The 24,974-nt window shown below is 40.8% G+C and overlaps 1 protein-coding gene across 1 annotated transcript in view; it reads right to left on the bottom strand.

Moving 5' to 3' along the window:
* The window catches only part of FSTL4 (follistatin like 4), a 220,597-nt gene that overhangs the window by 11,543 nt on the left and 184,080 nt on the right, over positions 1-24,974 (bottom strand). Inside the window, exons 8-12 of the mRNA XM_086758856.1 lie at positions 15,715-15,835; positions 9,234-9,395; positions 8,106-8,240; positions 6,618-6,644; positions 1,389-1,507 (exon numbers count right to left, since the gene is read on the bottom strand). Coding sequence (XP_086614982.1) covers positions 1,389-1,507; positions 6,618-6,644; positions 8,106-8,240; positions 9,234-9,395; positions 15,715-15,835 — 564 coding nt within the window. The remainder of the gene's footprint in view (positions 1-1,388; positions 1,508-6,617; positions 6,645-8,105; positions 8,241-9,233; positions 9,396-15,714; positions 15,836-24,974) is intronic.

Raw genomic sequence — 24,974 nt, 5'->3', positions numbered from 1 at the left:
GTCTGTAGCAGAGCAATGGTGATGGACAAAAAGATTTCACCTCTGAGCAGCCCACCTTTGTCTGTTCAGTATCTTGGTGGAGACCACCTGGAAGGGTTAAAGATACAAGATTCAACAGCTTGGTTGCATTTGCCTTTCTGGCCCTCCAGCCAGGCTGGGGATCTACGCTACTGCAAGCTAAAACAGGCTACAAAAGCCAGCCTTGGGCTTCCAGTAGCCGTTCACGTAGCCAGGCACCTGACAGCCTCCGAACTGCCCTCCTCATCCTCAGCTGTGCACTGAGGCTTGGGCTATCACAATACAGCATCCACCCAAACCAACGGGAGCAGGGAAAGGTCTCCGGCCTTTTGTCCCCTCTAACAGCAATCAAAGACACTTTCATTGTAGAAACTCTCCTGAGGTTGCAGGCTGGTGTCACTGTCTACGTGGCAAATACTCAAGATACTAAAGAAGAAAAGGGAGGAAAAAATGTCCATCCTCCGTATACCAAGGGAAAGGGCCCTGTGATATCTGCAGGAAACCCTCAGAGGTCTCTCTGAAAGGCAGCCAAGTAATGACGTTAAAAATCCCCTTCATGCCCACCACTGTGCTGACATTATTTCCTTAAGTGCCCTCTCTCCTCTGTTCTTTTCAAGCTGTTTCTCCAGAACTACCTCTTCAATATTTGCAGCTCTTTGGAAAAGAAACACAAAATACCCGTCTTCGAGTAGCAACAGCTCAAGTGTGGCTTAATAATATTAAGTCCATGTTAAGGACCAATCTTGAGGTGAGCATCAGTCTGGAGTTCAAGTGAAAATAAAATATTCCAGTGGAAAAGAAACCCCAACAGTATCAACCAGAAATTTCCTGAAATTTAAAAAAATACCGAATATAGACTCACAAGAAAATCTTTACCTATGACAGCAGAGCCTGACCCAGCCTGCAGGGCTCATGATCCTTATTCACCTGTGCTTTAACCTGGGAAACTATTTCTGAAGAGCCCACTCCTTTGCCTACGGAGTCGCCAGTAAAAGGGGCCAGCTAGCACCAGGGAGTGATGTCTGATGTCCTTGCTGCTGACTTTTGCACTTTCTGTACAGCCCGGTTACAACTTTTGGGCATGGATATGTAAATAGGTCAAACAGGACAAGTGAAAATCTTTGCCTACATTTTGACACGCTAACTGTAGGCAAATTCTCTGCAGCACATCACTAATCCTCCATGCCAGTCTTATACGTGGTTCCCTTAATTTTCAAGAAGAGAAGATGATATACCTCAGGGATGCCACATGAAGCCCACCAAGCTCCAACATCACTGTGTCAAATGGTTCCTTTATCAACAAGAACATTTGAAGAGATTAAGAGAAACTTTCACAGCTGTTGGCTGTAGCTGCCGGGTTTAGGACTTACATAACTTGTGAAAATCCTCTCTTCAGGCCTGATGTGTCTTCGGATTTCACATTCGTTTGGCTGAAGGACTGTGATCCCATCATCAGAAAAGACATAGAACATATTCCCAACACTCAGGCCTTGAAGGGGGATAAAGCAAAAAGAGTAGGATTTTTTTTTTTAATGTATCCTTAGGTGTTAGGACTTTAAGAACTCTCCCTCCTCCCCCAGTAAACAAAATCTGTCTTACATAAAAGGCGGTCATTTGGATGCAGTTGGTGCATTCACAAAATCAAATTCCATGTCACAACAAGGGCTTCAAGGAGTGAAGAGGTACAGACACATTCAAAAATGCGTTGCCTTGGTGGCGGTGGTTGTACCCAAGTAACTATATTCAGGTCTCGTGCATATGAACCAAAGGAGGGTTTGATCAAAAGAAACCCCCGTACTACACTGTATTACTCAGATTATGACTTAGTTTTCCTATGTTTTCATTAAAAACAGCTTGCTAATAATATGAGAACTGAGAAGCTACAGTCAAAATTAATCTGAAGGTTGTTCTGTTACAGTTGACTTGATTTCTTGTAACCGCGACACAAAATGAATGGCTTAACATCTGATCCATGAACGAAAATACATTCTCTATTTTCTTAAACTAACTGTAGCCACCAAAGCAAATACATTTTTGAAATCTTGCAAACTGTAATTCACAAATGTGGAGTAGTTCAGCATCGCAATACCACTCATTTATCCAACTGGGGCATTCCAGGAGATTCAGAAAACTGGTTGTCTGTCATTGCTTTGCTGTGAGAAGATCACATTTTCTCATTTCTGTCATGCAGAAATGCCTTAAAACATCGATGATTTAGTTGTTCTACAGCTACATGCTATTGAAGTAACGAGCATCTTTAAGAAATGTTCAGGATCTTCTCAAACACTCTAGGTAGAAAGATCCAAGCATCACTTAATCTTTTCCACACCACCACCAATAAGTGTTTGCAAAGACCACCCCGTAACGTTGATAGTGTACTTATCTGCCAACGAGATGGTGATGTGATAATTTGTAATTCGTTATTAATTACAATTTACCTGTGGAGAAATAAGGTCCCAGTTCTACAGATCTGAACAATGCTCAGAGTTACGATTCCCTCAGCTGGTCCTGTGGCAGCAGCTCTAAACGCTGCTTACGTCTACAGAGTTTCTCACATCTCTTAGCATTTGCAGGATTGAGGTCTAAATCCTCATAGGAAAACTTCATGGTAAAAACCACGTATAATTTGGATAAATACGTTTTTGGAAAACTTTGTAAAACACATAGTATTTCATAAGGCTAGGAGGGTTTTTTTTTTTTGGTGCTAAAAACCCCTCTTCTTGTGCCAAATAAGTGGCTTCAGAGTACAACTTCACAGCGTGTGGTGTTTGCTGTACTGACAAAGTTCAAGTTGAGTTTCTTTAAACCACAGAAATACCCCAGTTAAGGCATCAGGCAGATACGGGAGCCGTGATCCTTAAATGTGATGCCACGGTGAGGGATCATGCACGTAGAAAAAAAAAAAAAAAAGCTATCGAACTTCCATCAACTACTAAGTTATCTTTATGGACTAACGGCTAATTTCTTCCAGGTACATTGCTAAAATATTGCATTTGGGCACTTTGGACCAAAGTCTGCGCTTGCAGCACGCACACAACTCCCACCTGCTGCAATGGGATTTGCGTGGATGCAGAGGGCAGAATTTGACCCTGGCTGGAACGAGTGCACATATTTTCATGAGGAACGGATTTTAACCCTAAGAAGTGGAAACAGGCAGGCAAGAAATTATGATCACTGTGAAGATGCTTATTATTATTTTCATGCACGATAGTAGCGTGATTTTGTCTGATGATCCAATTACAATGAGAGTGTGTTTCCAAATTAAGGCCTTAATTAGTCACCAAAATACTTTGATAATAATTTTACCCCATAGGTTTAGAGTTAGTGACATGGCAAGCCCCACCATTTATTTTACAGGAAAATGAGTGCAAGTTTTTCCACTGACTGATTAAAATATGATACAAAGTACCAACAGCATTCAGGTACTCTCTTTTTAAATTTACCAATTCAAATTAAAATACCTTTTCAGACAGTAATCTTCACACTGATTTTTAGACAAAGCAGGATTTTAATAGACAAACTAGGTGTTTTCTTGTGACTTATGAAGTATTTGCCAAATTTTGATTGGGCTAAGTCTATAGACAATCTCATGGACACTGGTAAAACAGACTCCAATCTTGATTACACTCCTCGGTCTGGGGAGTTATTTTAGTAGAGAGGTGGGGAACGGAGAATTTTGCTCTGTTGTGCCATTTATACCAGTGAAGTAGGTACTAGATTGGGAACTAAGGGAATAATAAGGAGGGTTTTGCTTTTTTCCCCTTTTTAATAGAAGACATTTCAAGTTGGATGACACAACTAGTTCAAAAACTACATAACAGTTCTTATTCGAGCCATTCCAGATGAAGTTGACTCTAACTTCTCTATTTTTAAAAAAACTTCAGGAGGACACCTGATGACAACAAGAGTCTTCTTTATTTGAGGAACACACTCCCCTATCTGAGCATACATTCGTATTTTCCTCCTTTGAGATCAAAGGGCAAATTTGTCATTGCGGAATACTCTTCTGATCTGATACTTGAATAACTTTCCTCAATTTAATCTAAATGCTTGGAAGTATTTTAGAACTTAAATTTGGTAACAAAAAGGCTTTCAGCTTTTTAAGTGTATAGGTTTATATAACTGCTGATTGCCTGCTGGCACGATATGCTCCCTCTATCCAGGTATAAAGAAAGCAACACTCACTGCAAAAATGAACATTGGCATGAAGACAAATCTCTGCCTTACATCTGGGCTACTCATAGTTTTTTTCTGTGCAAAATTAAAATCTAGTTTGTACATTGCATGATACTGCACGTGCTTCCAGTTCCACGTTTAACTGGCTGGCCATGCTATGTGCACTCATTTCCTGAGGTTTTACTTGGGCATGGTCTGAGAAAGGTTTTGAGAACAGACCGATTGACTTTTAAAATGACCAGCTACTTGTGGTAAAATTTTGACTAGCAGCAAACCCTTGTTCTATGCACTTTCCCAACAGCCTTAGTTACTGCAGACCTTGCGAGCATCAGGATGTGATAATTTTATAGGAGCTCAAGTCTACCAATCCCTTTGCTGATATTGCTACTTACACATAGGTTTTCATTTTAACAGAATTGAAACAATACATTAAAATGTAAAAACAAAAATATAATTCCTCTCTTCCAGCTTTCCCTGTGCCAAAATTTCACATGTTCAAGTGTGTTCGATGGACAATTTGTCTAGAATATATGTACTGATCAAACGCTATAGAGCAACACAGGCAGGGGAATAAATCTGCTCTAAAGATACTGAATTGTTCAGGAGCATCAATAGGAAATCTGCTTTTACTGCCCATGTTTTCCCGTTCATTGCTCATCCTTTTATTTAAAATGTGCAAGATTGATAAGCAGTAAGTCCATAATGTTTAGCAGAATTATAATAAGACTTTCTGCAGCCAGCTTCTTAGTTGCTTTTTCAATATTACCACACTTCTACGTTTGGTAGGGTTATCCAACTACTTTCTTTCAAAAGGAGCATAAGGGATGCAGTATATAAATAATCACGTAGCATCATGCAGATGATGCTGGACTGATTAGAAGCACTACAGATTTTACTTCCAAGCAGAAGGGAAATTGCAATTCTTGGCGCCCGTAGTGCCATTTATGGGAACACCAGCAGTAAAGAGACGCTCTCCATTGCCGTAGCACCGTAGCATTGCAAACACACCATGCAGGAGGTGTATTTGGGAATAAGTGTTGGAGAGCTGGCTTAGACAGCTGTGCTGCATCTCACGACCTCCAACTGGCTGCATTTGCTGCATATACGTGTCCGCAGCCAACAGCGGGACAGCAGCTATACTTTGGGTGTTCACATAACTGGCCAAGGTAGCACCGGTCACTACGGGGTGGCACTTTTCTTCTGCCCCTAAAACCCTCGGGGCCAAGCCACAGCAATCCAGAGAGCTCCAAGCCGAGGGCATGAAGCACAACTGCCATTTTGGGTACCTGGAGGCACTACTGATGAAAGGGTCTTAGCACCCTCAAAGGCAGAGCGGGTGCGCAGCCCTTCCTGGAGGAAAAACGGGAGAGAGGGGTGTTTGCAATGGGCAGGGGGATGCAGTTGAGATCCGTTTGGATGTGCAGAGACCTTCCCCGCAAGGCTGGAAGGACACCAAGGTCCCAGCTTCCTCATACACAACTGGCAGATGTAGGAACTGGCTTACGCCTGGACTTCCATCCAAAAAGGAACATCCTTCCAGCGGACACCCTGCTCACGGCCCCCAGAACCCAAAGCCGAGGGGCTTCCCACCCCTGCACCTGGGCACTGTGCAGATGGGCGAGCTGCTGGAGAGCTCCTCAGGCCTTTGCACGACGCGTCTCGCTGTGCGTTTTGGAAATTATGACAGCATAAGCGCTCACAAAATCAAATAAATTTTCATTTTAAGTGCCTCCATAATATCTTTGACTGAATTTGCTGAACAGGATGGGTTTTTTCCTAATTTGGCTTCCAAGATACACAGATGTTGACCTTGTGTAGAGTACACTATAAATTTGATCAAACTAGAGATCTTAACTGCCAATTAAAACCAGGAGAAATTGGGGAACCTTTACCCTACATCGATTTAAAGGATACAGGGAAGCAAGACCTGTTGTGGGCTTTTTTTTTGCCTAACAGTCAAGAACACAATTTTTGTTGCTCATTTAGTAAATATCAATATGTGCTACAGAGGAGGAAGAGCTTGAACTGCTTGCTTAAAAATGCAGTGTATTGAATTTATGTCTTACTTGTTCAATTATGGTAATTTGGGAAGACTTCTGACACGTGCAATTGTTAATGCAGCTTGAGGATCTCAGGCTACTCACATTAGTGGCGGCTCATATAAAATTCACATTTTTTCTCTATTTTATGGTCATCTATTATTTCACAGTGGGAAAATGGAAGAAGTTATAGGTACGATTTATATTACCAGAGTGACATCTCCCATTTGAATAGTTTAGCTTTTAAATGTCTGGTCTGTACTTAATCTGGTATCTGTGAAAGTTGATAGAGTTAGTGGCAAGTCAGTGGAGAATGGCCCATCATGGAATTATTAAAGCAGACAAGCACATTATCACTACGACAAAAGAACTTTACTGCAGTACCTTCCTCTCGCCACAGTATGTTTGCAACTGCAGCATCAGAAAATTGGGAAAGCCAGAAAATAATCAGGAAAAGAAAAAAAAAAACAAACAAAACACAAAACAATGTCAAAATTTTCATTGTAGCAAATAACTGAATTAATACTCATGTTTACATGAACTGATTAATTTGTGAAAACTCTGTAACATTCATTCAAATAAAGTATCAGGAAAGACAGATATTTCTAAAGACGTTTACTCCTTCAATAGACAATTCTGAAACTTTGACATGGGAAAAATTGTCACTGAAATGAAGCCAACTTTAGCCTGTGCAAAGATCAAAGTCTTATTAAAGAGCAGATGTTATCTCCAAATGTAACAGGAGGTACAGTATGGGCCGTGATTTTCTGTACGTTCAATAAGCACACATGGCATCCTTCAGAAGCCTCAGACTGGCAGTTCCAGCAGTGACACACTTTGCTGCACTTCTTGGAATTCCATGCAACTACATTCTCTTGTAGGATCCAAATACTCTTTGAAAGTACATCTGTACTTGAATTTCTGTTTAAGATACATCCAATTATTTCTCAACATACTGTAATTTCCCTTGCTCAAGTATTCAAGGGAAAACAACAGATATTACAAGAGTACATAAATCTCTTTAATGAGGAACAGAATATATTATCCAAAGAATTGCCACGAAAGCACGTATTTATGGCTAACTTTGTTTTCAACTCTTGCTCTGTATCAACAGCCGGAAAAGTAGCAAAAATCCTATTTGCATCTAGCCTTTTAGTATCACCATGAACCCAAGCAATCTCCCAAGCAGTTAAGACGGGAGAATTAGGAAGGATCAGGCCTCTGGGAGCTTTTTCCATGGGGGCAACTAATCACCTCCTTCATTAATTGCGTTTTGCGGACATTTCGGTCAAGATAACACTGCTGCACTCCTATGGGAGACATGCAGCCAAGAGTGGCTGGGAGAATATTTGTCTTTGAAGTGGAAGATAATTTCACACCAAGGGAAAATTGATTTTGCTAGTTAGAGATGTAAATACAGGTAAAATAAATAATTCAATTAGAACATTTTTCAAGCATCTAAATATTGGAGAACTTTGATGTGTAACTGGCTTTAAAAGAAGTCTCGTACAGAAATCAATGAAATTTATTTTCTGAAAGTGCATATAATTCAACAAAATATTAGGGTTTGGATTATTTTATAACTAAAACTACTGCCAATTTGTTACTCTAGTAAAGATGTTACCCATACTACAGCCAGTACACTTCTGGCATCTAAGAGACATCATCGTTCTGAACGAGATTTCACCTTCCCCACGTAATTCCCTCCCAAAACAATATCCAATCCACTGATCAATGCACAGACCAAGTTGTTATTACCTCACACATAAGAGTCTAGCATACCACATGCAATGGACTGAACTATTAAATTGTATACGTACCACTACATTTAAACACACTTTAAAGAATTAAATACACGAAAATTAAGCTTACGGGTCTTTCTCGCCGAATCTTCTATGAAAAGTGAAGATATGTCCTCATCCACTCCCACCTCATTTTTAGCAATACAGGTATAGGCACCCGTGTCTTCATATCGAACGCTACTGATATGAAGTTCACTTCCGTTTGCTGTAAGAAAGACACCCATAAACAGTGTTCCTCGCTGCTGCTAATTGCTTTTACTGCCCTTAATTGCCTTCCATTGCCGCAGCCACCCGGCTTCACCGCACAACATTTCCTCATGCATAGCTAGAGGTATTTGTGGGATTCTCATGGGAGCTATGTTTTGCTTCTTTCCGTTAACACATACACACTCTGCACCAGAAATGAACAAAGAACAATCCCAAGTGCAAACAAGAAATTAAATTTCATTTATTTCTTCTTGTTAAAGAAAAAACTCTTTGGCTTTAGTGGAGAAAAATTCACCTCAATTTTGCATACTGTTTTTCATCAGATCACAAAAAAAAAAATGGGTTTGGGTTTGGTCTCTCTGAAGTTCCTCCTATCATTTTGCTTTCTGGAGTGGGACTGTTGCCTAAAAACTTCAGAAGATTTTGAGATATCACACCCACCTATGCAGGGATATCTGTGTCGCCAACTGGGCTGTAACACACCATGGACAGATTGGGGAGGTTCTTAATATTTTTACACAAAATACAGCAAACAAATATTTTTGCCTTTCATTGTGTCTGCTGCCCTCGCATTTGAACAGGGACCAACAGGAGGCAAGAACTTGATTCCCTCTGCAGAGGCGGGTGCGAGAAGAGAGATGAGCCACAGCCTGATTCTTAGCTGACTTGCATCCATTGTCCTGCTTACACCCAAACAAATCATTTAATGCATTTCTCTTCTGATTTGCACAGTTGTACACAAAAGACGAGGCAGTGGAGAACCAGGCACGCTGTCTTTTAACACAACACCGTTACCACTTATATCAATCAATACTGCATTTCCCGAGAAACTCACAGGAGAAAAAGACAAAAAGAAAGAACAGGGATTTTGTAACACGATTTCCAACGACTGTGGCTTAGTGAAAGTACAAGAACTTCTAATTCAAAGTGCAAAATAATCCTCCTTAATCCCCCTCTACAATACTTTAATGAATCAAAATTCTGGTCTTACCTAGGAGCGTTAGTTGTTTGGATAGTTTTGGCATGATATCAATGCCGTTCTTTAGCCAGGTAATTCGGGGATTAGGGATGCCTTCAGCATGACATTTGAGGCTCGCCGACACGCCGGGCTCCTGCGCCTGCGTTTCGGGGTAGACACGGATCACGGGCGGCACTGTGGGAAACAAGGAATTGGCGACTTTAAACTCACCTGCCAGGTGCCACCTCTCGTCAGTGGCTTGAGAGCTGCTGCAGAAGAGGTCCGATCCGAGAACTGGGGAGATGTCAGTGCAAGCTACAGTAATGATTCTTCTACTTTGGGGGCAGAAAATAGACAATAATAACAGGAAAGTGTAAACTAATAAATCAAGGCAGGGAGCAACCTCGGTATCTGATTTTGTAGTTGGACTATTCTTGCTTTCTTTCATGAAGTGACTGATTGAACTTAAGTAAAGTTGGGTTAAAACCTAAGGTGGGTACTCACACATTTTAAAATTAAAGTATAAACTTCAAATCTTCCCTGAATCTAGGAAGGAAGGAACTGGAGCTCTTGCCTATTAGAAGTAGCATATTATTAAACTTTTTAATTAAATATCCATAAGGAATACGTGTTATTCTGAACAAAGTGTTTATAAATTACTTCTCTTTTTTTTTTTTTTTTTTCCTGAGAGGCTTTCAAAGCGTGACTTACCTTATTTCAGGAAGGCGCCTCTGAACTATTTAATATACTCAATTGGCAGAACTAGTAATTATATTACAATTTCAGACAAGTTCATTGATTTTTCAATCATGTTGCCTTCATTACTCAAATCAACAAGGCTTAATATCACCCATTAACTATTTCTTAGCAATTTACTCACATGCTTTAAAGAGAATTTGCAATATTGCAGTATCAGTGAAAAAAAATCAGCATGACTCCCCTTCCTTTCACCTCAATGGACATGACAAAAGGAAACACGAGGATGTGCTGTATCACGGCTGACGGTATTTGAAGAGTCGTGGACTGCTGTGTTTCATAATCAAGTGGCCAACTTTCCTACCAGATCAGGAGATTTTGGGACTCATGATGTAACTGTTGGAAGGTGTACAGTTTTGTAAAACCACAGTCAGAGTGAAACGTGGATGTGATTTATGGGGGACCAACTTATTCCTCAAGGAAAATGAATAACCTCTGCCAGCACTAGCATAGGGCTGAGGAAAATTTGTGAGTTTTTTTAGAAAGCCTGAAGGAGTCAAATAACAAACTTCCACTGGAAACCACTGGCTGATGGTACCTAACCCACTGCAGTGTTTTTATATAGTCCATCACTAGGCTCCAGAACTGGAAAAAACTAAATTGCCTTAACAGGCAGCTTGCTATGTGCCTATATATCCATATGGGGTTAGTGTAAATAACTACACTCACTCGCATCTACTTTCCATCCTTCTGTTTTTCATGGGCCTTACCAGAGAGCGTTGTATTTTACTCCTGTCTTACCTCCCAGCTGCCAAGGATTAACCACAGCTGGGTCATCAGCTTGGAAGGAAATCAGCCACAATGGAAAGCCCTCAAAAACACATAGAAAACAATTCTACTTGGTTTTTATAGCTTTAAAAGCCAGAGAGGAAAAGAAAATGTGTTGTAAGATGCAGGGCAGTGAGTAGAATACCACCCAAGAGCTTTTTAATCAATTTTTGCAAATTCTAAATAAATGCATTTACTAGCTTTTTATCTTCTCTTCCTCCCATCACTGTCAGGGTCAGAGCTCCTCCTGATTTCAGGAGGTGCCAGATCAAGCGGAAAGAGAGCAGAGGAAGCGATCCGCTGTCGGAAATGGCCGGCAGCTGTCAGAGCCGTCCCCGTGTTTATCTAAGGGACAGTGCCCAAGCAATTCAGGGGAATAACGCTGACAGCCAGGGGCCTCTGATTCCCTCTGTACCTTGGAAAATGAATTTAAATTTTGCTGAGTCTCCAGGTGTGATAGGATAAAGATAGTAATTTTTGTCCACTTTGACAGAATTTTATGAAGGTCCTGCACCTAATACTTGTCTCACCTACAATTCGCTCACTACGAGTAACATTTTTAGAGTGAAATGATTTAGGTACTGAGCTGCATTGAAAGCTTATGTGATCTATTCAGCCTCATCAATGAGAAGTGAAAATTAGCTTAATTTGAAATTATAACAAGGTGTATTTTCAAAAGTGATTAATAAGGAAACTGCTTTTTTTTCACCTACAAAAATGTGTTGCACCTCCACTCCTGCTCTCTTATCACTTCCCTGCTCCTTCCGCTCTTAAACTTTTTATTTCTTCTCCCTTGTCTTACATAATTCATTGCACAGGTAAATTATTGCACGCAACTGCCTTGTGATAACAGCAAACTGCAGAATGCATTTTTATTGTCCTTGCTACAAATTAATACATTCCGAGTAAGCACATTTTACTTTAGACTTGCAAAGGCTTCAGCTCCAGACTTTGGAATATATAGATTATCCTTCGCTAATTCTCTTGGTGAATATACATCATTGCTAACCATTACTGTGTCTGCAGCCAAAGGCAATATAAAAATGCTATTATCTTAAGCAAAGTAGGAAAAAAAAGAGGTATTCAAATAAGTGAGAGATTGGGTAGATTGCCTGCTACTGCATACTGAGTGGCACCCCAGCCAATTCATTACAATAAAGCAGCTCAGGTCATAAAGCACAGGAGGAGCACAGATAGCGGGAGGGAGCACCCAAGATACACACTGCTGCTATAGGACCTACAGACTCCAAGACTTAATAACAATTAACACATCAATCCTTCACTTGAAATGTTTTAATCTTTCCATTTATGATTTGAAAGAAGTTTGCAGTGTTATATGTTTTCTCTTGAAAAGCCACATTAACAAAACATCCGCGTTTAAAACATCTCTCTGCTATGGGAAAATGTGTCCTATCGGACCCTTGTAATTGGGCCGAGGATCGAACGGCTTTTTAAAACTGTTTTCATGGAATACAATATTCTGATTTATGCTGATGTTTTCCAGAGTGCAAGGACCAAAGAGAATGATGGCCTACACTCAGCAGTCTCTTGATTTGCAAACTATCAATTTTCATAGTTGATTACAATTTTATGAGATTCTTTATCCTCAGCAACTCTTTCTCCTCTGGAAAGTGACAAACTGCCCTCCTCCCTACAGCCAGTGTATGCTGCACGCATTTCCCAAGCAATATCCATATGCAGGAGAGAACATAATTTTCCTACTGTTCTTGGCTTCTCCTGATCAAATATACCAGCACGCAAGATGAATTTTTCATTCTTAAACTTTGTGCTGCCTTTCAGTGCGTTCTCTTTTTCCCAAGACATGAAGGTCTGGCTGTATAAATACACTGACTTAAATTTTACCGCTGCTGTGAATTGAAAGATTGATGAGCTTAACCCAAACCTACCACATCAAATGTCACATGTCGGCTGCATTTCACGTGTGTGCTCTATGCTTCTTGCCCAGAAGATGTGAGCCAGAGGTTTGGGGCATTCACTTGGTGGTCTTCACATCTTCTGCCTGACAGGATTCTCACCTCTTCTTGCCAAAACGAGTGTCTAGATCTGCCCGTGTTATCTGTGATACCCTGAACCAACTGGCAAAAACTGGGCTCTAAGCTTTCTATTTCCTAATTTTCTGTATCACCTAATCAATGAGCTGTTACAAGCCAGTGTTATCTTCTAAAAAGGGATAAATGAGGAAGTAGGATAAAGAGAATACATTGGATAAAAGTATATGAAGAGGGCACACATAACTAGGATCAGATTCTTTTAAGGAGAAAAAGGCAATAAAAGGAAAGAACTTTGTAATCTGGACTGATGTGCCTCAGTGGGAACAGTAAGCCAAGGACCAAATGCTACAAAAAGGATCAAAGGACACTGGAAGACTTACTGCAGCTTCAAAAAACAATGAATTAACTGAAAGTTAATTCTAAAGTTAAGTCCCAGTCTAAAAGTTGGGACCTGCCTGTACAGACACAGTGAGCTTGGGAAGGGTTGGGGATAAATCCTTTTACTTCCAGTTGGTTCCTCTTTCTCTGCTCTTTCCCAACAGAGAAGGCTCCCAACAGAATTTTCTCTACTAAAAAGAAGAAAAAAATCTGATCGTTTTCACAGAATAAAAAACCCCTGTGTTTGTGATGATCAAGCATATCAGTCCCTCCCTGGAGGAGACAGGCGAGCAGACACAGCCGAGTTCTGGCTTTCTTGGTTCTGTCACATTCTCTTACAGTTTTAGTTCAACACAGAAAAGCAACAAAAACCCTCCCGTGTTGAAGATGGAGTTTTTAGTTTGATACAGACAGACAGAGACAAGCCCCGGTGCTGAACAGAGCCCATCAGCTACACTTAGCTTCTTGGCATCTTCACTCAGTTCAGCTTGGCTCAGCTTCTTCCCCTCTCCTCCTGTCAGTAGAAATTCCTCAATTTGTCCTAGAAGTTACTAAACCAAGAAGGGTTTCCTGAGCAGGGCTCTGCCTTGGGAACCCCTCCATGCACCCGAAGGTAAGCAGCATTGTCCTGCCGTTGGGGCTGCTCCCCCAAAATCAGCTGCTGGAGGAAGCCCTGACACAGGCGGAAAAGGAGAGAATTTAGTGATGTGGGCAGCCAGCCAGCCACATCAAGAACTGCAAAAACCCGGCTTTGCAAAGCCTAATGGCTCACATGGGAATATCAGACGCTGCAAGACAAAGATTTCTAGACTCTGCAGCATTTTCTAGCAAGCTTGGGTTGATACTAGAATGCATGACGTTTTTTTGGCAGTATTTAGTGACTATATAGCAGCATTAAAAAGCCAAACGAACAGGTTTTTTTTGTTGGTTTTTTTTTTTTTTCTGTAACAGTCTTCTTGTATTAATAAGAAAAACCACATGCAGCTCCGGTGTGAAACTTCCATTTAAAAAGAAAATGGGATCTTTCCACAACAAGTTAAATCTAAGTGGCAGGCATGAGCATGAAACGAATCAGCCCCTCCCAGCGCTCTATCTCGCTTTCCTCTCATTCTGGTTTCAGTTTCAAAGCCTTTGGGCCTTATATTCTCAGCGATGATAAAGTCTACATTGTTGTCTGCCAACTAAACTCCATTCAGGCTTCATAATATATCACATAATATACACGGGATTAAGTTGTTAGCTCGCTTTTCTTTCAACTGCCATTCATCAAACAAATAGCACTTTGAGGAAGGAAACCTATTTTCCCAGCTGCAGCACGCACAATCTAGTTATCCACATCGCTGAGGCTTTACAGTTTACTATCTCAAAAGATGACAAATTGTTATGTAGAACCATTAAGTCAGTTTTCATTCAAATCAACTGGATGCTTCGTGCTCTCCTCCAGGTACTCGCTGTGGGTGGGGAGCACTTACTCATGTCCAAAAGAGCAGAGCTGCACTGAAACCTAAACCCCACATCCTCCGCGGTGCTTCTTAAAGTGCATAAATACCCCTTTTTTTACTGTTTCTCATCCTGTCAGCCTCTCTCTATGACCCTGTGCGTAGCTATCTGCTCTTACCAGTAGACAAGGTCTCCTTTGTAGAGGTCTGCGTACATCTAGAGAAAGAACTAAATACTTATTTTCCTTATAATATATCCTCTGTAATAAAGTTACTGAATTTTCCTGTAAAACTGGGTACTTTAATACCAGAGTACGTCAAAATCTACCCATAGCGAGCAATGAGTTACCCCATCTCCTATTCTGGAGATACCGCTGGTCACATTAGCACGGGTAAATATGGGCTTAAAAGTTGGACAACGATTGTGCTGCAGGGGAGGCGTATACTCCACAAGCCGGTTCCTCAAGGAAATGCTGGTTTAAGCTAATGTAATTTTAAACTAAATCCGACTGACTGAGTTTGAGGTCAGAAGAAAGACAGCAAACGTCTGAATATGAATTCCACCAGGCACAAATGCGGTCCAGGGGACGAAGGTGAATGAGGATGCTGGAATACGGCCCGTGCGATTCTCTCACCTGTAAAATGGTTTGCCTTCATTTTGCAACCCAGCAGGCCACATCTTTAGCCAGCGTAAACAGCCCTCAGCGAACCAAGCTGGCTACAATCAGGTAACAATCTGATACAGAGCCGGGAGTTAGACAGCTAGCTTGGGAAACATTGTGCTGTATTTATTTAAATGTCCTGGGCTACTTCATGCGGCTGAAATGATTTTTTGGAAGAAGAAATTATTGAAGCAACACTTCCTTCGACAAAAGCAGTCATTAATCTAAGAGATGCTTTGAAACATTGATCTTGACTCTATCAGAACGTTACTGACAGCTTGTTTTACAGTGAGGATACCTGCTGAAGCCCAGGTAATTACACATGCCCCACTTGGTACCTTCCTTTTGATTGCACGAGTGAGCAAACCACGAGCCGCACTCGCTCTCGTACAAAGACAATTTGGCGTGTGGCTTCTCACGTCTCCGCGCAAACGAGATTAACACATAACTTTGCTTACAGAAACGTTTCCATGGATTGTCATATACGCCATTTACTAACCATTCACCTGAAGGATGTGGGTCTGATACAGCTCTTCATAGCCGTAGGCATGGCAGGTGTAATTGCCCATGTGAATAGTTGTTACCTTGGTGATGTAGAGGGAATCGTCTTCTCCAAAATCCTGTATGTAACAAAAGACAGCAACGGTGCCTTATTATTTAGTAAAAAAATTTAAAACACCATGTGAAGGAAGACTACCTGTTCAGCAGTTTTGACAGCATCGCAGCTTGGGAACACAGCTTGAATTTTGAACAGTAAGTTTTAAAGTTCATAAATCAACATGCAGGGAGAAAATGAGCGGCAATTTAAGAATAAGGCAAAGTAACTTATCTGAGAACATGAACTTTTGTGCTGGTTGCTAACAAGGTGCTATTTGCACGTAAAAAGGATGGCAATCCCCAGCTGTTTAATTTATGGGGGAATTTAATATCTACCCGTTAACCTCAGACGCATAAAACAGTAACTTCTGGGTGGGTTAAAGTTTCCTTTATCTCTGCTGGCTCTTAGAAAATGCACCGTAACCTTGAGACTTGACAAGAAAGAACTGAAACTTTTCCTCATTTATCTCAGGCGGTATCCTAGGCAGAAGACAAGAAAGCAGATAAAAAGCATTTTCTCTAAGAAACTTGTTTTGATCTGTAATTGCTTGACGAGTATCCTTCTTTATCTCCTTCATCTTCCCAGGTCTGGTTTTGCATTATCTCGATTTTTGATTATAGATGGGGAGAATATGAGTTAGTAGAGAGGTTCTGGCATTTGAAGATGTTGTACAAGTGCCCTGCTTAGGAATTTATTTCAAATTATAGTTAACAGAACCAAAGCACTGATGGGTACAGGAAGCAGCTTCTCTTGTTACTCCATTAACGCTCAGACTCCTGCAGCTCCAGAATGTTTGTAGTTCCATGCAGACCCAGAAGGATACATTTAAAAAACAGTTTATGAGCTTAAAGAACAACTTTTCTTTAATTAGCTCGACACGTGAAGCTGTGCTCCTCTGGCTGAGGAGGCCAAAACTCACAGCCAAGGTCTTCCAGTACAACGTGACCGAACCTACCAGGGTGGATAGCATGAGAGAGGAATGCAAATTTGCTCTGCCAGGTGGGAGTCAAGAACTTGGGTCCCAATTTCTTTGTGATGGAGAAAGGAACCATCCTCTTCCATGCTGTTACTGCCAACCCTCCTTCCAGTGCTCAAACATCATGACTAAGAATTGTTTGACCATCAGATGGACTGCTTTCTAAACAAAAGCCATTTGGGGCTCCTTATATCTCACATTTTCTGCCTCTTCAGGGTGCATCTGCTTTACAGTTTGGAGCTTTCCTTTCCAGACATGGTACTTTGAATGCTATTGAAAGGAAGCTGCAATCCTGATGCCGACTTGCGATGCCAGCTGGCGCCCTTAAAGAAAAGTACCAAAAGTAGCCCATCTCTTGCAGTACAGGATTGATCTGGCACTCCTTCTGCTGGCTCTTGACTCTTCTCCAGTAGCTTCTGTCTGGCACCAAGAAACATCTTCATGCCTCTCCTCTCAGTGGCAAGCCAGCGCTGGCAGTGGGGCAGGGAAGTTTGGGAACTTGCCTAGTTTTTAGACATGTTACAAGGCAGATTGAGAGTGAGCCCTGAGAAAATCAGAGTTTAGAGGCAGGAAGACAACCCTTCCCAAAGCACAGACCTTGACCTGAGAGGGCACAGATGTAACCACCCTGGTTCTGCTGTCTGCTACCCCAAGGCATGTGCAGCCTCAACGTGCAAATGTACGAACAATTATAAAGAACAAGAGTAAAACCACAGATGTTCCTAAAGTTCATTATCTGTCATCAAAATAATCTCAGACACTACTGCCAACCTTGGGTGTCAGGCAGATTTGGCATCTACACCGTGGGATAAGCCGGTTAAACTACTCAATAAGTTACAAATATCTACGCAAAAATTCCCATTTCAATGATTTGCCTGTCTACTGGTCAGCTAGATCTTTCCTGACGGAAAGCGAAGATGCATGAGTAACTGCAAATAGAAAAGATAATAACCCTGTTAAAATGACATTTGCATGAGATGGAGAAGATGTTCACAGTGGAGGGGACTTGATAACAGCTTTTTAAAGTTAATCCCAAAGCAACTCAAATTGAGTTTAGATCAATAAAAACAGGATAGCTACTTTTACGGGATGATTTATAAGGAGTTGTGGAAAAACAGGACAATAAAATATTTTCCGTTTTAAGTATGTTGCTTCCTTTAAGATATCTCAGAAAAATATTACACATGCTCGGTTTGTGCTCTGTAATTGTCTTTTTATGGACAATGTTTTTTTTTTCCAATGCATACAAATGTATTAATATAAGTAAAGACCCTTGCAAAAGCAAACTGATGCAAGATTGTGGTATTATTCTCCTCCTCTCCAAACACGTTTTTCTTGTAAAAAGCAGCTTATATTGGTAAAAGCATGGTTTATGACTTTTAAAAACTATTTTCTGACTTCTAGCACTTAAAGAAGGTTATCAAAGATGATTAAGGTCAACACCACAGCATTTATGAGTAAATTCACATAAGAGTACAACATTATTAAGAACGACCAGTGTTAGACGTGGGATGGAAAAAGTGATTATGAAATTCAGTTCAATACTGAACCTTTTGTTGCTGCAAAAAGAATACTGAATTCTGTAACAAATTAATGACTCTTTCCATGTGTTTATTGCAGCTCATGGTTTCTCCTTATGTTTCCCTGTGGATATAATTAGTACATTAGGATTTCACAGTTACATTTTATGTATATGCATGCATTCTTACACACAAGCACTTTCTGTGTATATTCTATAAAGGTGTATTTGGAAGCGCTGTAAAAACCCAGGCCCTCGAGCATTAGGAAATGATGAGTCTTTGATTCCTTAACCGCCTCTCACTCTACACCTTACCCTCATCCCAGCCAGGAGACCTGCAGCACACCGGGATTACATCCAAAACAGCCCTCCCCACCTTTGGGAGCTCCTAGGAGCTGCTCCGGAGCATCTCTTGCCACCGCCGCTGTATTAACGGATACGACACCGTACACGTGTGAGCTAACACCAACAGCATGTCTAGCCACTGCTTCGGTTTGCTGGGAAGCAGTCCTCAACAGGGTGTAACACCGTTTTGTCAGGCTGAGAAGGAACTGCAGGTCAATAAGGACTTCTTGCCTCTAAAAACGGGTATCAGGCAAGTGGGAGCACTTTGAACAAAAGTTCTCAGAAGCTGTTTAGGACAAAACACTTTCAGAGGCTCAGGTTCTGTGCTCCATCCCTCCGTCCAAACACACACACGTAAGCTTGCTGGGAGAACTGGCAGGGGAGAGGATGGGGTGAGCAGAGAGAACGGGAAGAATTTAGGCTGGAAAAAAGGCAGAGGAAACATTTCATGCGCTTTGACTTTTTTCAGATGGCTTTTGCTTGCAAAGCCAGGTTTCCAAGTCACCAAGAGCCCAAAAGCAGTCACAGGGAACTATAAACATCTATAAAAATGATGTAATTTAATTCTTTTCTCCCTAAAACTACCCTGTCTTTAAAGCTGAGTGTCCCCGGGCTGTCCAGGAGCTGCAGCGAGTGCTGCACCCACCCTGGGAGCTGGGACTGCCCCACCCCAGCAATGCCCAACGGTGAGCTGAAAAGACATTTTTATGGACCATCCCGTGAAAGAGCACAGGCAAGCAGCAGAAAGGCCAAACAGTAACTTGCAGGACGCAGTTTTCCTCCTTTACCAGCAAAGGTGAATTTTCTTGTGCAGAGGAAGAAATGAAAGTGATGAAAAGGGACGGACAAAAGGCAGAAATCATTCTAACCCCACAAACTGATGAGCCTTGCATCAAAGCATCCAGATAAGGATAAGGTGTTCATCATCTCTGTTTTATGAATTTCATTATAAAGTAACATTACACGTTCTGGTAAAAAAATGATTCAGCAAGCTGTGCTTATAATTTCTCATAATTGATAAGGCTGACTAGTGGCAGATGACAAATTGACTTCCCCAGCAGTTTGTCTCAGGTTTTCTCTCCTTTTTTTTTGGAATAAAAAGTTCTCTGCCCTTCGTTAGCTTCTTCTATGTCTTGCAGTTAGCCTTCAAATAAAAACCGATTAAGTGACTTCAGAATACATTTTAACTTTTCAAGATTAAAAAAATGTACCACCCTGCATTTTAAATTGATAAGAGCTCAGTAATCTAAAAAATTTTTTAAAAGTTGACACTGCACACAGTCAATTTCAAAAAAAAAACAAAGCAGATCCTAGAAGAAGGATATGTACGTGTTTTTATATTGTATTTCCTTCCCATCACTACTGATTACCCAAGGCATCAGTCTCTCCAAACAGAAGATTTTTCATATTTATTTATCCCATTCCTTCCTCCTCATGCATTCTCCGGTCATGCAATCCGCCACGGCTCGCAGACCCCGCGATTCAAAATGTGTAAAACATTGCATGGTGCTTGTAAATCTCCTCCACATTCTGTCTCAAGTGAAATCCAAAATGTGATTGCAATGCTACAAATCTCCTGCTCTGACACCCAGGAACGCAGACGGCGGAGAGGGAGCCCACGTTAACGCGGCACTGCCAAGCCGGTGCCCGGGGACGATGCTGGAGGGTGCAGGGCACTGGCTGCCTGCCTTTTTTTGCCCATTTCAGATGTTTTTTTTCATGAAGCTTTCTAATACGTCTTGGGGGCGTTCCAACACAGAACGGAAACATATTTAAAAGCCTTTACATTTTTGGCAAAGTTTCTTGTTTTCCAGCAAGTTTGAAGAGGAATTAGCACAGAATAGAATCAAGCTTATTAGTTTTTAGGATAACTTCCAGTTACTTAAGAAAAAAAAAGACTTGCCTTGTAGCTATAAATAGGAAGAAGGACTAGAAAAACATGTCCCAGTGGCACACAACCAGATGATCTTCCCATCTCTCCAGCTATCGGCATGCGCCGTACCGCAGTACCGCACTACGTACCATGTACATGCTACATACGCCCTGGGCAGCAATTGCTGTCTGGTCCACGTGATTTTAAACCTACACAGTGATTTAAATCACCCCAGTTAGGTATTGATGCTCCTACCATACTTTGGGGTGAGTCCCAAAGACGGTTGATACGCCCAGAGCAATGGAGCTCCCCAAGTGGTTTCTACTCTTCGGAAAATCCTACAGGTTGCTGGGATTTCTTCCTAAATAACATTAATAATTCACTTCACTTTTAAAACCCTTCCCTTTCAGCCCTTTCCGCCCAGGGAAGATGGGAGCCTTCCCCATGTGTTTTCAGTGCCTACTGACAAAACCAGTCCCGGCACTAGGGCTAGCTGGTGTCACTGGTTTTCCACTACACAAAGAAATACACCATCACGATTTCATAATAACCAGCACAGCAACAAAAATGTATTAACTAGTTCACATTAAAAAAGCTTGCTTGATCCTCAGAGTCCTAGAAATCTCTCTCTGATAATGTTTACAGGATTGTAAAACAAAATGTACCCAAGCATTTAATGAGATTATTATTATGCAAAATCTACAACAATGGCTATCACTTTTAAAATGATTTCTCCTCACTAATCAAATGTCTCTGATCTTTTTTACAATAGATTCATGAGTGATTCATATAAAAATAATAAAAACTAAATTAGTCATGGGCTCTTAAATCACTTTCTTTGGTGCTTTTAATAATTCATTTCCAGAGACAAGCTGAGAACTTATGCTTCATTAATATTATTTGTTCTTGGTTTTACACATGCTATCACTTTAGTAATTTACGGAGAGAAAAATTCAGCCTTAAGCAAATGCCAGAAAACTACTGCAAACACAGCCTGACGGGGTATTAATTTATCTTTTCATGTTTTTCTGCTCAAAGAATTTAGCACAACACAGGACTTTGCTGGTGAGCCAAAGAAGTTTTTTTGCTTGAACATATGGAAATTAACTTTTCAGACAGTTGTGCAATTATAACATAGATAAAAATGGATGACTTTCATATCCTGAGAAACTCACGGAGACAATACCATGAGGAAAATCAATGGTAGGTCGTGCTGCTGGCACTGCTGGAAGGGAGGAATTAACATACCAGGGATTCAGCGACATGTTTCTTCTAAATGGATCTACTAGACGTTTCAGAAAAACGCAACGACCATGACTGAACAGGTAAGTACCAATCTTGGGAGGAAATTACATTAATAAACTCCAACTTTCTCCCTACAGTACAGAGGGATTCAGGGTGTGGGTCTGTAATTCGATTATTAGTTCCAACAGCCACAGCAGATACGGGAGAGTACGACTGATTTCAGGGAGTTCTAATTCATCACATTCTCAATTTTTTTCTAATGCATTTTTTTTTGAGAGCGCCTGTTTAGTTACCTTAAGACTTCACAGCAGATGGGCTCACTCCTTTCTTCTCATTTTCAGAAGATTCTCTCTGTGTTCATAGTTCTGCTTCTCTGCTATAACACCCAGACCGAGTGCATGTAATTCATCTACAGAAGAGCTGCATCTAACACCTCAGGTTTCTCAGAAATTTCCCAAGGCACGTGCCCTGTATGCCTCTTAAAAATGCAAGCAAAACAAAACCACCCCAGAGGAACACCTTCCTCCACAAACCCGGGATATTTAGGAAGGGGAAGCCTTATACTCCATCAGTTATTTAGGACCAAGTGAACAACTCTATTCTCTCCATGAAGGCACCTCTGCATTTGCAAGAATCACCTAAAAACTTTGGTCTGTGGCCCAAAAACGAGCTATTTCACTGAAGTGGAATACAAGTGGATACAAGTTCTGTGATCTTCATTACAGCAAAGTGAGGAATTATATATATATATTCTGGAAATATATACACTTACTCTCTAAGTATTAATTTTCCACTTAACCTCTAAAGCCTGCAAGGACCTAAGATACTATAAGGACTGTGCAATTTCTTAAATTTTTATTCGAAAGAGAAAAAACTTGGCTTTAAACATGCAAGTTCCTGTAATTTACTCCCATCATTGTATTACTGCAGCATCTAGGATGACACAGGGTTTGATCACTTTAACAGCCTGATTTCTATTAGCGGGTATTAATTGGGGTTATTCACACATGGTCTTCTCATTATTTAACAGTGAAACTATATTAAAAACATCAACAAGAATATATTGCCTTCATGCAGCCTGTTTTAATGAGAAATCTAATCCAAGTGACTTGCACTTTAAAGGCTGGCCATTCACTTTGGGTTTCAAGCATACGTGGAAAATGGACATTTAAATGAACGTGTGTGAAACGTGTACCAAGGCAGGTGGGCACAGATCTTGTAAGAGCCATGAGATGCACATGGAGGTGAATCTTTCTGAGTGCACAAGTAGATGGGGAATATGAGCAATCAACCATTTAGAAAGAGGTCTGTGCCCCCCGAGATTCACTTCTGTCACTTCCACACCTCTGTTTGCACCGTGGACCTGGCAGAGGTTTGGTGGGCACAGATGGAGATAGGCTTGGATTCAGCTGGAGTAAGGCACACAGATTTGTATGAGGAAGAGGAAAACCTGTTTGGAGAAGAGAATCACACTTTTTCTTCCAAGCACGGACCTACATCTTTGAGCTCAGCCTACGTATCTCACTTGCCTCTGGGGTACTGGGTGATGATAGGAACTCCAGCAGCAAAACTCAGATTTTCTTCACATGGCTTTATCAAAGGCAAGAATGGCTGAAGGGGAGAGCAGAGGTCTCTCCACCCTAGTTTCCTCCCCCTGGCAGGAGACGACGGCAGAGGAGACACGTGGCAACTGGGCGAGCCTCAGCAGGACATGTGGCTGCGCTCCCATCAGCTCCTGCTCAGCCACTTCCCAAACTGGGGATTTCATTCTCATGCTGAACAGCTTCTCGTTGGACTCATCTCGTCACAGCTTCAACTCATCCCTCTTTCATCCCGTGTGACATCCTTGCACTATAATACAACGCATGACGTTGGACAGGAACACTCAAGACTTCTTCGAGAGTCTAGCACATGGACACCTTACTGGACATTTCTCAGCCTACTTTGTGCAAGAATAGCTGATTGATACACACAAGTGGCAATAGTAAACAAATGATACGCTGCATTTTGTTAACTCCTGGAAGCATCTTTTTAAGAACAATTATTCATTTTTCATCAAACAAGGAGAAAGATGAGTTATAAGGTAGCTGCAAAGCACTCTCTCTCCCCTGCGTTTAATCCCCCGGTGTGCTTCCACCACGTGGGACTCGATTCTGGAGTCTTGAGCTCGTCCCTGGATTTTTTTTGGAGAGCAAGGACACACTATCCTACTGGGCATCAGCGGAAATGAAGAAACTTGTATTTCAAGTCATGACAAGCTTATTTTTGAACCAGTGATCTAATGCAGATTTGAATTAAAGTGTACAGATTAAAACAAAATGAATAATGAAAGACATTAATGAATTTATGTTAGAGCTACCTGCATGACGCTTGGTAATTCACCAAATTCTTATCTACCCGTATTCCATAATATTTGTTTTCTTTCTTCTCTGTTGTTTGTGTATGCTTTCACCATGCTTCTGAAGGAATAACTTTTGTTAATAAATCTACATATGTTTCTCTGGAGATACTGTCAAATCATGTGAAACAATATCCTACAGATATTGTATAAATACATTTGATTCCATGAGGAGTTTATTACATTTTCAAATTGAGGAATGTTTTCATAATCATATATTTTGGAAAACATACTGCTTGTTCCTAGAGATCAAAAAATATATTATTTTGAAAGACGACACATTTTAACCACTTCACTATTTGTAGTCAGAAATCAATTTATAGCTCACAATCTTATCAGTTTCAGATATATCATAGTTATTTTTTGCATGAGAAAAGTTGAGTTTAAAAGTATAGCTGCAAAGAGACTTCTAATGGATAAATAATATGGATGGGTAATTTACGGATAAATAATAGTTTTATGCTAAAAGCAATCTTAAACATTTGCAAGAAAAATTGTTTAATTACATGAACCATTAAGATGGCTCTTTTGCAAGAGCTATGTGACAACTCATTAACAGAGTTCTTCACAGACAGGACAAGACAAATTATTATTATGCTGCTTATGAAAGCTTCTGATTAAAAGAGTAATTTAAAATTATTAATATTTTGTTGCCAATCAAGATATAACATAAAAGTGATTTAAGTAATGCACATAAACAACCAGGCTTTATACTAATCTTAAACCTTTCAGTTCTGCGCAAATTTAGGATTATCTAGGTTTTTGTTGACCATCTTTGTCACTTCTAGAATTAATCTGGAACACA

Source organism: Chlamydotis macqueenii, chromosome 14, assembly GCF_036417535.1.
Source record: "Chlamydotis macqueenii isolate bChlMac1 chromosome 14, bChlMac1.mat, whole genome shotgun sequence".
Classification (NCBI taxonomy): domain Eukaryota; kingdom Metazoa; phylum Chordata; class Aves; order Otidiformes; family Otididae; genus Chlamydotis; species Chlamydotis macqueenii.
Note: the sequence above shows the minus strand (reverse complement) of the source record. Positions and strands in the feature narration are given on the sequence as shown.